General features: G+C 36.5%; 1 protein-coding gene across 1 annotated transcript in view; it reads right to left on the bottom strand.

Annotated features, from left to right (window-relative positions):
- The window catches only part of TRPC5 (transient receptor potential cation channel subfamily C member 5), a 242,908-nt gene that overhangs the window by 39,831 nt on the left and 188,564 nt on the right, over positions 1 to 14,513 (bottom strand). The window contains exon 6 of the mRNA XM_070951894.1: positions 4,563 to 4,758. Coding sequence (XP_070807995.1) covers positions 4,563 to 4,758 — 196 coding nt within the window. The remainder of the gene's footprint in view (positions 1 to 4,562; positions 4,759 to 14,513) is intronic.

Here is a 14,513-nt window from a genome sequence, read left to right as displayed (position 1 = left end):
TGATTTTTTGCCTAAAAGGCAAATTAGAAATTGTTAGGACTATACTAGACATCTTGGAATATTACGAGGTACACAATGAAAAGCAAATGGTGTTAATATTTGTTGATACACAAAAAGCATTTGACAATGTTAAATGGGAATTTATGTTGAACCAGCTAAATTACATGGAATTTGGTCAGAATTTTATAAATATGTTCAAAGCAATCTATTCTAAACAAGAAGCCAAAGTAGTAATTAACGGAGAAACAACTAACAGCTTCCAAATCCAAAAAGGCACAAGACAAGGTTGTCCACTATTGCCGCTATTGTTTGTACTATCTTTAGAAATTTTGACTACAATAATTCGGGAAGATGAACAAATTAAAGGTCTAGAAATTAAGAAAGAAATTTTTAAAGTACAGGCTTTCACAGATGACCTGTTTTTTATTATAGAAGGGCCCTAACAGTCTGGTGTAAGGTTAATGGAAGTACTGGGAGAATATGGGGAAGTAGCCGGCCTGAAGATAAATAAGGAAAAAATGAAAATGCTAGTTAAAAATATGACTAAATTGCAAGAAAAGAAATTGGAGGGAAAAATAAACATTCAGACAACAAAAAATGTAAGGAATCTAGGAATTCAAATGGTGGCAAGTTGTATTACACTCAAAGAAGGCAATTACGATAAATTAATTGACCAAATTAAAATGGATCTAGATAGGTGGAAAAATTTACAACTCTCCTTTATGGGGAGAATTGCAACAATAAAGATGAATGTACTACTCAAAATACTCTTTATTTCAATGCATTCCAATCAAATTAGAAAAGGAATTTTTCAGAAACTTAAACAAAATTATATTGAAATTCATCTGGCAAGGTAGAAAACCGAGAATTAAACTAAAACTATTACAGGATTCCAAGGAAAGAGGGGATTTGGCCTTCCAGACTGGGAAAAATACTATCAAGCAGCAGCACTGGTATGGGTGAAAGATTGGATACAGCTAAAAAAATAGGAGGCTGCTAACGCTGGAAGGCCATGATATGCAGATAAAGTGGCATGCCATCTTCTGGGAAAAGAAACACAAGGTTCACCAGTATTTCCAGAAGCACTTTATTAGATGGGCACAACTAGATGTTTGGGTTAAAACTAAGCAAGGTAATTATATGGAAGTTCCAAACTGGATATCGACACTTGAGATGTTTACACACCCAAATTTTATCAAGTCAGGAAGAGTAATTATATACAAAGAGTTGTTAAATGAAAGTGGAGAATTGAAATCTAGGAAAAAACTTGAACAAAGAAGGATTAGAACTTGAATGGTGGGCGTATGTCCAAGTACAATCAAAATACATGAAAGACAAAAAATGGGGCATAAAACCAGAATTAATGGAATTAGACAAAATTTTATTAGGAATAGAGGAGAAGGCGATAAGGAAAATATATAATTATTTATTGGAACAGGATATGTTAGAGGAACAAGTAAAAGAAATCATGTTAACTTGGAGTAAAAATTTTGGCTATGGCATCGATTTAGACAATTGGCAGGATTTATGGGAAAGAAATTTAAAAATTACTCTAGCTACCACGTATAAAGAAAATCTATAGAAGATGTTCTATAGGTGGCATTTCCAACCCACAAGACTTGCAAAAACGAGCAAAAATTATTCATTGATGTGTTGGAAATGTGAAGTATCACTGGGGACCTTTTATCATATGTGGTAGGAATGCCCAAAAGCTAAAAAATTTTGGTAACGGATAAAACAGTGGTTGGAAGAGATATTAACGCAAAATATAGAATTTAAACCAGAATTCTTTTTATTAGGTATTATAAAGGATAAATACAATAAGGGTACAACTTATCTAGTGTTACATATATTAACAGCAGCAAGACTGGCCTTTGCACAAAAATGGAAAAATAAAGAGACGCCCATAGAAGGAGAAGTATTAGATAAAATCTTAACTTGTGCTGAAATGGACAGGTTGAGACTGGAAGTCAAGGGTAAGAGCGAATCAGAGTATTATGAAATCTGGAACAAATTTTATTATTGGATGGAGAGGAGGAAGAATGCTGGGATAAAGGATTATTGATGAGTTGAATGTTTAGAAACTTTTATGTTAGTCGTCTGTGATAGATAAGAATGAACTGGGCATTGATGCAACATTCACAGATGAAAGAATCTACGTGTTTGAAATGTGATAAATAACATAAATATGTAAAGCAATAAGAAATTGTATTTGTTGCAAGGTAAAAATTGATGAAAATGTCTAAACCAGAGAAGTCAAACCATGTCCAATGTTTTTAAATTTGTATTATTAATAAAAAACTTTTTTTTTTAAAAAAGTATTAAAGTTGGCAAGTTTGGAGGCTCCTGGTCTTAAGCAAACCTGAGCCATGTAATGTGGTGTAGTGGAGAATATATTGGGGATTTGATAGAGGATGGCATATGATGAGGACCATCATGAACTCTTGAAGAAAAGGCAGAGCATGAATAAATGCAGACCTATTGGATGCGTTCCCATAACACATTTAACAAAATCAGCTAAAGATCTAGCTGCTAAATTAAATTTGGTTAGATTTAACCTTTCAATTAGTTTTAATCTTTGTGAGTTTGGTTAGTTTATGAGCCAACCTGCTGTTCAATTTCTCCAAATGTATTAACACCAACTTATCCATATGGGTAACCTACTGTATCTTCTTCTTCTCCAAGAACATTCACCAATGCTATCAACGCCATTATTTCTCTCTCTATCTCCATTTAAAAGAATATGTACAGGTAACAATAGCAGTTAGACTTATATACTGCCCCATAGTTTACAATAATAGCATTATTTGCATATTGCCCCCCAACAATCTGGATCCTCATTTTACTGACCTCAGAAAGATGGAAGGCTGAGTCAATCTTGAACCGGTCAGGATTGAACTGCTGACAGTCAGCAGAATTAGCAAGCAGAATCACTGTATTTTTCAGAGTATAAGTTGCACTCCCCCCCTCCATTAAAAGAGGCTGAAAATTTGGGTGTGTCTTATACTCAGAATATAGCTTTTTCGAAGCTTTTTTTCAGCCCTAACAAGGCACTAGCGAGTGAAGTGATCTTCCAAGCTTTGCCTGCTCCCTCCGACTTTCAGCTGTGCTTTAGAAGCTTTTTTTCAGCACTAATGAGGAGCTAGAGAGTGAAGCAATCTCCGTGCTTTGTCTGCTCCCTCCGACTCTCAGCTGTCCTTTAGAAGCTGTTTTTATCCCCAAGCAGGGGATAAAAAGCATGCACACGCACTCAAAACCAGCAAACTAATGTGCTGAAGCTGATCAGACTAAGGACGCTAGCCAGATGAATACCTGGTAGGCAGATTTTTTCCCCCTATTTTCCTCCCCAAAAACTAAGCTGCATCCTATACTCTGGTGCGTCTTATACTCCGAAAAATATGGTAGCCTGCATTCTAGCCACTGTGCCACCACAGCTCCACCATCAGGAACCCTCAACTCATAACTAATTGTTTAATGACAGATTGAAGTTATAGCAACACCAAAATAGTGATTTACAACTGGTGCTCACACTTATGACATCTGCAGTGCCCCAAGGCTCCTGATCAAAATTCAGGCGCTTGGCTACTGACATGTTTTTATAATGATTGCAACATCCTGGGGCCATTTGATTGCCATTTGTGACCTTCCCAGCTGAAGCCAGAATCACTTCACAAACTCATGATTCACTTAATGACTGCAATGGCAAAAAAGATCATAAAATTGGGTGTGACTCACATAATAACCCCCTTGATTAGCAATGGAAATTCTGATCCTAATTGTGGTCATAAATTGAAGAATACTTGAAGAGAATTGTATATGAGGGGTCCTTAGTGCTCTTGGAGCTTGGTTGCTTTCTTGAAACTAGCACTGATGATGTTGCCTAGTTTGGGTAATGAAATATCTGGAAGAAAACAACCAAGCTCAGAGAGCACCAAGACCCCACAGTTTTTCTCCTTCTCCTTCTCCTTCTCCTTCTCCTTCTCCTTCTCCTTCTCCTTCTCCTTCTCCTTCTCCTCCTCCTCCTCCTCCTCCTCCTCCTCCTCCTCCTCCTCCTCCTCCTCCTCCTCCTCCTCCTCCTCCCCCCACAACTCTCTCCCTTCTAGCACTGATGATGTTACCTAGTTGGGTAAAGAAATACCTACAAAAACCCCACCAAACTGAAAGAGCATCAAGGACCTTTCATTTGAACCCTGAATTAAATTATTTATTAGATTGTATATGGTTTGTTAAGTTAAGGCCACTCTAAACATTAAACATCTCTCTAAATACAGAAGAACACACATACTCTCTCTCTCTCTTTCTCTCTGTATGTATGTGTGGGTGTGTTTGTGTGGGTGTTGGATAGTTCTTGTCCTGCTTCTCTACTTCCTGCCAATTGCTACAAATTGTTTACTGCATTACCATCATTAAGCAGAATTAACAACCACTATCACCTGAGAACATAGCAAATGAGTTTCACGTTTGCTGCATAAATCAACACGTCTACTAGCTCCAGACACACACATCCAACTGAATGCCTAGTTCACAGGCAAATGGAAGGGACACCAATGTATTTAACTCACTGCTATGAGCTGATAGGAGTTGTTCATCATGGCAATAAGCATGTTTAGTAAAACCACCAAGGAGATGACGTTGTATGTTCCAAACATGGTGGCCCCAACAAACTCTGTGAATTCATGCCTGGCTTTGACATTCGTGACGTAGAGGTTCAATAGACCAAACACTGACCAGAAGAGAGACTGAAGAGTTTCGAAGAGCCTGCAAAAAACAAGAGATATATAATTGTCTTAATAGATTTGATTGAATCTGGAAGAATAGATACATCATTTATCTTTCTCATTAGCTGGTACATCCAAAAGTTTTTGGACTTACATCTTTGTACTTCCCAACCAGTATAGTTTCTTGTATGCTTTCAGCTTATCCCTAATGTAGAATCATAGGGCTGGCAAAGACCTTGGAGGTCTTCTAGTTCAAGTATCACTCTTAGGGATCTAACACCAACCCTCTCTACAAGACAGTAGACCTTATTCCATCCTGATAAATGGTTGCTCAATCTTTTCTTGAAAACCTCCAGTGATGGTGAGCCAGGCTAAGATTCGATATTGGGATAAAACTCAAATATTAGAAATCCAAATCTTTGGTCAAGACAGAAGTGCCTCTTCTGTGCCAAGGTGCTGAGATGACAAACGGTATTTGACGTAGGTACAGAATTGTAAAAGGGCAAACTGACCCTAAACAGATACATCCTGTTGTTTAATGTTTATTGCACCCCAAATGTCATGTAGATTCTAGAGAAGAAATATTGCTTTCCTTACTTTTCTCTTTACTGCTCGTGAGGCGCCTTTGAGCCCCTTATCTCCTTTTATTATGTCTTGAGCTCAGGAGCTGAGAACTTGAGCCTGTGGGAACAGGGCTGTTATGTCTTTCCTAGAGATAGATTAAAGGGTAACTTCTACGTGTGAAATGTCGCACTCTTCGTAATAACTTTGCCTTTATGCTGTATAAATATCTGGTCAAAATCAGCCATCTTTGTTCAGACCCTTCGCTGTCTTTGAACCTTGCGCAATAAACTCTTTCCTGCATTGAAGAGCTTGGCCTAGTCCGTCACTTTTTTTCTGCAACAATGGAATACCCACAATTCTGAGAGGCAAGGTGTTCCATTAATTAATCATTCTTACTGTCAAGAACTTGCTCCTTATTTCCAGGTTGGATCTGTCTTTAACAAGACAGTTAAAGACAGTTATTGCTTAACGCATTGTAAGCCGCCCTGAGTCTCTGGAGAAGGGCGGCATATAAATCAAATTTAAAAAAAAAAACAAAAACAAGCTGCCACTCATTACTTTTTGTCCTGCCTTCTGGTACTTTGGAGAACAAGTCAACCTCTCCTCCCCATGACAGCCCCTCAAGTACCAGAAGGCAGCTATCATGTCATTCCTAATCTTTGTTAGGTTAATCATACTCAGCTCCCTTAGCTGTCCATCCTCCAGTTCCCTTTTCATCTTTGTTGTTCTTCTCTGCACTTTTTCTAGGAAAAACTTATGACAGTTTTTCACACTTACAACCATTGCAGCATCCCCATGGTCACATGATCAAAATTCAGATGCTTGGCAACTGACTCATATTTATGATGGTTGCAGTGCCCTGAGATGCCCTTTTGTGACCTTCTGACAAGCAACGTCAATGGGGAAGTCAGATTCATTTAACATCCGTGTTACTAACTTAATAACTGCAATGATTCATTTAACAACTATGGCAAGAGAAGTCATAAAATGGGGCAAACATCACTTAACAAATGTTTCACCTGGCAACAGAAGTTTTGGGCTCAACTGTACGTCTAGGACTACCTGTCTCCCTCTCTTGACATAATCCATCACTGCATTGGTTTTTTTAACAGTTGCAACACAATGATGGCTCATTCTTAAGCAGAAGTCCACCAGGGCACCTAGATACCTCTCACAGTCTTTACTGTTGAACCATATACCACTTATTCTGTACCTGTGCATTTGGTTTTTCCTGTCTAAATGTAGGACCTTACTTTTCTCACCAATGAACTGCAATTCAAGAGCTGTGGTGGCACAGTGGTTAGTATGCAGTATTGCAGGCTAACTCTGCCAGGAGTTCAATCCTGATTGGCTCTGTCAGCCTTCCAGCCTTCCAAGGTTGGTGAAGTGAGGATCCAGATTGTTGGGGGCAAGATGCTGACTCTGTAAACTGCTTAGAGAGGGCTGTAAAGCACTGTGAAGCAGTATAGAAGTCTAATTACTATTGCTAAGTGCTATCTTCCTGGCTAGGGCCCAGTGCTCCACTCAGTCACAATCCTTCTGAATCTTGAATGAATACTGTGAGATTTCTCCCTTAGCATGGAATTTGGAAAACCAGGACACAAATTCAGAGAAGCCTCTGAGCATTTTTCTCATGTGAAAACACTTCTGGAAGCCTATAGTAGAGAGTCTACATCTGTTAAGCTGGAACAGAAGCTAAACTTGTAAGAGAAGGGAGGAAAACTAATATCAAAATGCAGCTGCTTTCTAAAGATATCTTTTGACAAAAGAGCTATTTTCTACTTTCTAGTTCTGCAGCAAAATCCATTCCAGAAATCACTCAAAGAACACTACATGATGAGAGAATCTGTCAGATCCCTAAAAGTGATACTGCCATTCAGTTGGAAGAAGGGGGAGACTTGGATTCGATTTAATAGCATTGCCTGTGTCAACAGATATTTTACAACCTATATCCTGGCACCAAAGAGCCCTGAGATCCTCTTAACATAGAGGAATGTTTATGATAGCCATGTGGGTTGTTTCACTTTAAAGAATAACGGTGTGAATGCATGGTTGCTCGGGTTCTCAGGGAAACTAGTAAAGAAAACATCTTCAGACTTGTGTATTGGCTAAAATCTGCATTCTGACTTAAAGGGAGGGGTCTCTACTGCTTTAATCCTACTTGTCTTGCCTAAGGGTATTCAGATCTTGCTTTAAACTGGGTTGCTATCACTTCTGCTTAATAAAAGGATCCTTTTGAACTATTACGTTTCAAGAGTTTTTACTTTCTTAAGTTGGAAGGAGAGGCAACCCTTACAGAATCTCTCTTCCTATTACAGGCACTACAAAAATCAAGGAGGAGGGAGAGAGGAGGTAAAAGTAAGTGTGAATTTGAGAAGTGTGTTCTGCTATCTATATGAAAACTCTTCTAGAAATGGGGAATTTTTTTTCCAAGTAGGAGATGTTTGTCCATGCTTTTTCCCTTTTGCATCATCTACTGCATCTGTCTGTTTACAAATATTATTCAACCAATGTCCACCAATTGGTGCCCTCTAATGTACTTGGACTACAATCCCCAAGTTGTCTCAGAATGTTTTGGCAGCATCTTTAATGTAATAATGAAGATATTCCTCTGGATAGTCTGCCAGTTCAAAGATATGAAAGACAAGTACAAGTAGTCCTCAATTTATGGCCATTCATTTAATGGTTGTGTGAAATTATGACCACACTGAAGAAAATGACTTGTAGTTGGTCCTTGCACTTATGACTGTCATAGCATCGCCAAGGTAACATAATCAAAATTTGGGTACTTGGCAATCAGCATGTATTTACAAACAGTTGCGGTGTCCCAGAGTCATAGGAGCTTCCAACAAGCAAAGTCAATGGGGAAGTCACATACGCTTAATGATCCTGTGATTCATCTATTGACCATGGCAAAAAAGTCCAAAAATAAAATAATCACTTAGTGATGTCTATGGAGATTCTCAGTCATCCAAGTCATAGTTGTCCCAAAGGTGGCTTTTCAAAAGGCAACTGGACTTTTCCTTGAAGTCATTTTACTTCTCATGCAAGAGGCTTCTTCAGTTCTGAGAAAGTCCAGTTGCCTTTTGAAAAACCATCTTTGGGAACACTTAGCAAAGGAAGTTCCTGTCCCAATCATGATCTTAAGTTGAGAACTATCTATATGGAAGCCTCCATTTATTGCAATGTGTAGAGAGCCAGTTTGGTTTAATGGTTAAGGCACCAGACTAGAAAAAAGGAGACTGTGATTTCAAATCCTACCTCAGCCATGAAAGCTGATTGGGTGACCTTGGACCAGTGCCTCCCTCTCAGCCCAACCCAGGGTTTTTTGTTGTGGGAGAAAAAAGGGGAGGAAGGTGTGTTGGATAGGTTTGCCACCTTGAATTATTTGTAAAAATAATGTGGGATACAAATAAAATAAAAAATAAAATATTTAAATTAAATTAAATTAAAATAATAAAAAAATGAAAAAATATATAAAATTAAATTAAATAAATAAAATAAATGAGAAGAGAAGGTAAGATAAGATAAAATAAAATGATAAGATAAGATAAGATAATAAGATAAGATACGATAAGATAAGATAAAAATGGCAACCCATAATCTCTGGATGTTGAAACAAACAGTCCTAGGGCAAGCCCCAGGTTGTTTTACTCTCTATAGAGAAATCTCTCATCCTCTACTAAATAACTGGAGATTTTTTGCAATGAGAATTGTCTAGCTCAGGGATCTGCAACCTTAAACACTCAAAAAATCATTTGGACCAATTTCCCACAGAAAAGAAAACACTGGGGGCCAATTAATATAAATGTACAATTATGAAATGATAGATTGGGTAAAATGGGAAAGAAATTGAAAAGAAAGTATATATTATTAGAAAATGGGAGTTGCTCGGATACCAAATAAGGGAAATATGGCACAACAAAGGAGAAAGAAAGGAGAGAGGAGAAGAGGGATAGAGGAGGAGAGGAGGAGAGGAATGGAAGAAAGGGGAAGGAGGACTTCCGGTGGTGACGTCAACGTGTCTGGAACGAAGGGAACGAAGCTCCATTCTCGAAGTTCCAATATTTCTGACTAGGAAGCTGATCCCGGTGCTATTGATCCCGGAGAGATCAATAGAAAAAAAAGGAATCCTCAAGAACCTTGGAGAGAAAAGCAATCTTTCCGAAGGTTCAGGAGAAACCTCTTAATTCCGGTTAGAAAAAAAACAGCCATTTTGACTGGCCCGAAACTCTGACAACTGAACAGTGGGAAGCAAAAATTGAAGTAAGAGAACACATTGGTAAGAGAAACAAACGAGAGAACGAGAAAATCGAACAAGGTACAGCTACAGAATGGGAAAAGTGAGCGGAGAAAGTGAGATTCCAAATAAATGGCAAGACGGCAGCCAGATAAGCGGTGACGAAACAGTGAGAGGAGCGGAAGAGCTAATGTGGATTGACAGTGACGGTACAGAAAGAGAAGGGACAGTGGAAATAGAAAAACTCCAAAGGATATACCAGTAAAAAAGCTGTGGAATATAAATTAAATTGACTACATAGAGGAAAATGCCCGGGACCAGAACTGTGAGTGTGGAGAGAGAAGTCGGAGAGGTTTGGAGATTAACAACCACGAAAAACAAGAAGGAATCATGAAGATTTGAAGATAGATGTGGGAGAAGTAAACAATAATATCAAGAAAATGGATGATAAAATTGAAAAAATACAGCAGAATATTGTAAAAAATGAGCAAAGGATCCAAAAGGTGGAAGTAAAAATGGAACAAATGGATAAGAGAATGGAAATGATGGAACAAAACCAAGTGTCAATTAATAGAGAATTGGAAGAGTCAATTACATATTTAGAGATGGAGAAAGCATCTTTCTACCTCAGGTTCCAGAACATAGTGGAGACCAAAGATGAAGACTTAGGAAAATTAATGGCAGGAATATTAGTAGAAGCAACCCAGAGAGACAAAGAAGACATCCGAAGAGACATGGACGAAACCTATAGAGTCCATACAAATTATGCTCGCAGACATAAATTGCCTAAGGAAGTACATATTAGATTTAAAAAAAAAACTATAAAAGAAGATGTTTAGAAGAGGCAATTTCATATAAGGGAAAGGAGATAATAACTCTCAAGCAGGTACCAAGAAGAATAAGGGACCAAAGGAAAAACTATAATTTCCTAACATCACAGCTAAACAAACATAAAATAATGTTCTGCTGGCTGATACCAGAAGGTATATTGATTTCCTGGCAAGACAAGAAATATAAGATCGATAGTTTGGAAAAAGCCCAATAATTTTTTAATCATCATTTTGGAATGAAACAGGAGGAACAGGAAAGCAGAGAAGAACCAGAAAACAAGAGCCAGGAGGAACATAGTACAGAAGAAACAGAAAGAGAGCAAGAAGAAAAGAGAAGAATGGAAAAAGAAAAAATGGAAAGAGAGGGAGCGAGGGAAAAAACACAAATAATAACAAGAAACACAAGAAGACTAAGGACAACAGATAGATAAGAAATAAGAATGGAACGGGAATTAATCAATCAACATAAATGGATTAAATGCACCAACCAAAAGAGCCCACATATTAACAAAACTACAAAAATTAGAGATGGACATAATAAACTTACAGGAAGTTCACATCAAGAAACACCATCAGAAATTACTAGAGAATCAAGGATTAGGAACACTATACACCTCACTAGCAGAACAAAAAGAGAGAGGAATCACAGTATACATTAAGAAACACTTGAAAACAAAACAAATATATACAGATGAAGATGGAAGGGTTTTGATGATAGAGATACAAACAGAATCAAAAACAATACTACTAATATCGATATATGCACCAAACGGAAACCAAAACAAATTCTTCAAAAAAAATACACAATATGGTTAAAGATTTGGAATACAAGAATATCTATATTATAGGGGATTTTAATGCGATTACAGACACGGAAAAAGACTATCAGAGTAATAAAAAGAACAAAACTGGAAAAAAACACTCCCAGACACATTCAAAAATATGGTACATGAACTACAATTACAAGACGTATGGAGAGAGGTGAATAAAGAAAAAAAAACAGTACACATTCTATTCTAGCCCACTTCAATCGTAGTCTAGAATAGATATGGCCTGGATGACTACAGAACTTAGAAAAGACATAAAGGAAATTGAAATATCCACAAACACCTGGGCAGATCATAGTCCAATAACAGTAATATGGAAAGGATACCGAAAACAGAGAAGATGGATGATGAACAAAGAAATAATAAAAGATAAAGATTATTCACAAATGATTGAGAAAGAAATGACTACATTTTTCCAGATAAATACAAAGGAGCAAACCTCACTTCAAAACCTGTGGGACACAGCCAAAGCCTATATAATTGCTTAACGCATTGTAAGCCGCCCTGAGTCTCCGGAGAAGGGCGGCATATAAATCAAATTTAAAAAAAAAAAAAAGAGGCCTAACAATCGCATACATGGCAAAGAAAAATAAAGACAAACAACAAATAAGAGACAACTTATTAATAGAACTTAGAAAATATGAATTAGAGTTGCAGAAAGAACCTCATAATAAAGTAATTAAAGAAAAAGTAAATCTCACCAAACATAAAATTAACTTAATTACACAAACAGAAATAGCAAGGAAGATTAAATTAGCAAAACAAAATCATTTTGAATACGCCAATAAAACAGGATGCTGGCTAGCATATAAATTGAAAAAGGAAAAAGAGAAGAGAACAATACACCAACTGCAAGATGAGGTAGGGGAAACATACTACAGAAAAGAAGATAAAAAACGAATAGTGAAAAATTACTTCCAGAATTTATATAAACAAGAAAAGATCCAGGAAGAAGATATCAAAGAATATTTAAGCAAAACAAACATTCAAGAAAAGACACAGAGAGAGCTACTGAATAAACCAATTACTATGACCGAGCTAACAGAGGCAAGAAAAAAACAAAAGAACAATAAAACCCCAGGACCGGATGGTATACCAACAGAATTTTACAAAACATGCCAACAATCAATAGATCAAATTCTACTTCAAGTTTTTAACGATGCACTTTTAGAAGCCACAATCCCCAAATCGTGGACTGAAACCATCATCACACTCATTCCAAAAGAAGAAACAGATCTCACACAAGTCAAAAATCACAGGCTAATATCACTTCTAAACGTAGATTATAAATTATTCTCACTGATTATCACACAGAGATTGAAAAGAATTATTAACGAATATATCCATCCAGACCAGAATGGCTTCATTCCAAGAAGACAAATAAAAAATAATATGAGACTAATAATTGATGTTTTAGAATATTATGAAAAATATTCGGATAAACAATTGGCATTAATTTTCTTGGATGTGCAGAAGGCTTTTGATAATCTAAATTAGAAATTTCTTACGCTACAATTGGAAAACATGAAATCGGCGACAAATTTTTAAACAAGATAAGGAAGATCTACTCCTCTCAAAGCGCAAAGATAAATGATAAATGGTGATATGACAGAACAATTTGAAATATCAAAAGGAGTGAGACAGGGATGTCTCCTATCCCCTCTACTGTTTATATCGTTAGAAATCAGAAAAGATAAAGACATAAAAAGATTGAAAATCAAAAAAGAGGAGTATAAACTTCAAGCCTTCACGGATGATGTAGTTTTCATTCTAGAACAACCAGCACTAACAGGAACCAAATTGCTAGCAAAAATAGAAGAGTATGGAAGAATGGCCAGACATAAAATTAATAAACAAAAAATAAAGGCATTAACGAAGAATCTTACAAAGTTACAGGAAAAAGAATTATAAGATAAATTAGGAATACAAATGGTAAAAAAAGTAAAATACTTAGGAATCTGGCTCACCAAAAAGGGATCATCACTCAGAGAAGATAATTACGATAAATTGATAAAACAGATAAAAAAGGATTTAGAAATGTGGAGCAACTTACAACTATCATTTCTAGGAAAGATTGCATCTATCAAAATGAACGTATTACCCAGAATACTATATTTGTTCCAAGTAATTCTCATAAGGCCAGGAAAAGACTTTTTCAAAGAGTTTAATAAAATGATTGCAAACTACATTTGGCAGGGGAAGAAGGCAAGAATTAAATAAGACATTTTCAAGACACACAAGAGAAAGGAGGATTAGGACTACCGGATTGGGAAACGTATTATAAAGCGACATCATTGATTTGGATAAGAGATTGGATAGAGCTCAAAAATAAAAGAATATTAATATTAGAAGGTTTTGATCTGCAAAGAGGTTGGCATGGATTTTTGTGGGAAGGGAGAGACAAACACCATATATACTTTTAACAGCATATTATTAGAGACGCATTGCTTAAAACGTGGCAGGAGATTAAAAAAGTACACTATGACAAAATTCCAGAATGGCTATCAACCATGGAGGCACAGATCTATCCCAATGCCATGGATTTGGATAAAATGAAAACTTATATAGACCTGTTGAACAGCAAAGGAGAGTTGAGACCGAGACAAGAACTGAAAGAACAGGGTATAGACATTGATTGGTGGCCATATTTACAGATAGAATCCAGATACAAGACACATCTGGTGCAATTCGGATTTCAAAAAGAACCATATGAATTAGACAAAATTCTACAAGGAACAGATGATAAATTGATAACCAAAACCTATAATTATTTATTAAGATATAAATTAGAAGAAGAAATGGTCAAAGAAAATATGATAATTTGGGTGAAAATTTTTGGATATAACAATGAATTGGAAAAATGGGAAAAATTATGGAACATAAATTATAAACTAACAATGTCTATATCCTACGAAGAGAATATATATAAAATGTTCTATAGGTGGCACCTCCCCCCTGCGCACCTAGCAAAAATGTTTCCAAATACCTCCCCAATTTGTTAGAAGTGCAAATTGCAAAAAGGAACATATTACCATATGTGGTGGTCTTGTCAGAGGGCAAAACAGTTTTGGCAGGCAATTAGGATAGAAATAGAAGAGATCACAAACCAGAAATTAGAAATGAAGCCAGAAATTTTCTTATTAGGAATAATCACAGGTCACTACGAAAAAGAAATAAAATATCTAATTATCCACATACTAACGGCAGCAAGAATAGTCTTTGCCCAGAACTGGAAACATGAGGACACACCAACAGAAGATAAAATAATCACTAAAATTATGGAATGTGCAGAAATGTACAAAAAAGGACAAACTTACAAAAGAAATACAGGAAA

The sequence above is a fragment of the Pituophis catenifer genome, unplaced genomic scaffold (assembly GCF_029215685.1).
Source record: "Pituophis catenifer annectens isolate HBS135680 unplaced genomic scaffold, rPitCat1.0.hap2 SCAF_11, whole genome shotgun sequence".
Classification (NCBI taxonomy): Eukaryota; Metazoa; Chordata; class Lepidosauria; order Squamata; family Colubridae; genus Pituophis; species Pituophis catenifer.
The sequence above is the reverse complement of the archived record's forward strand: the minus strand, read 5'-3'. Positions and strand labels throughout refer to the sequence as shown.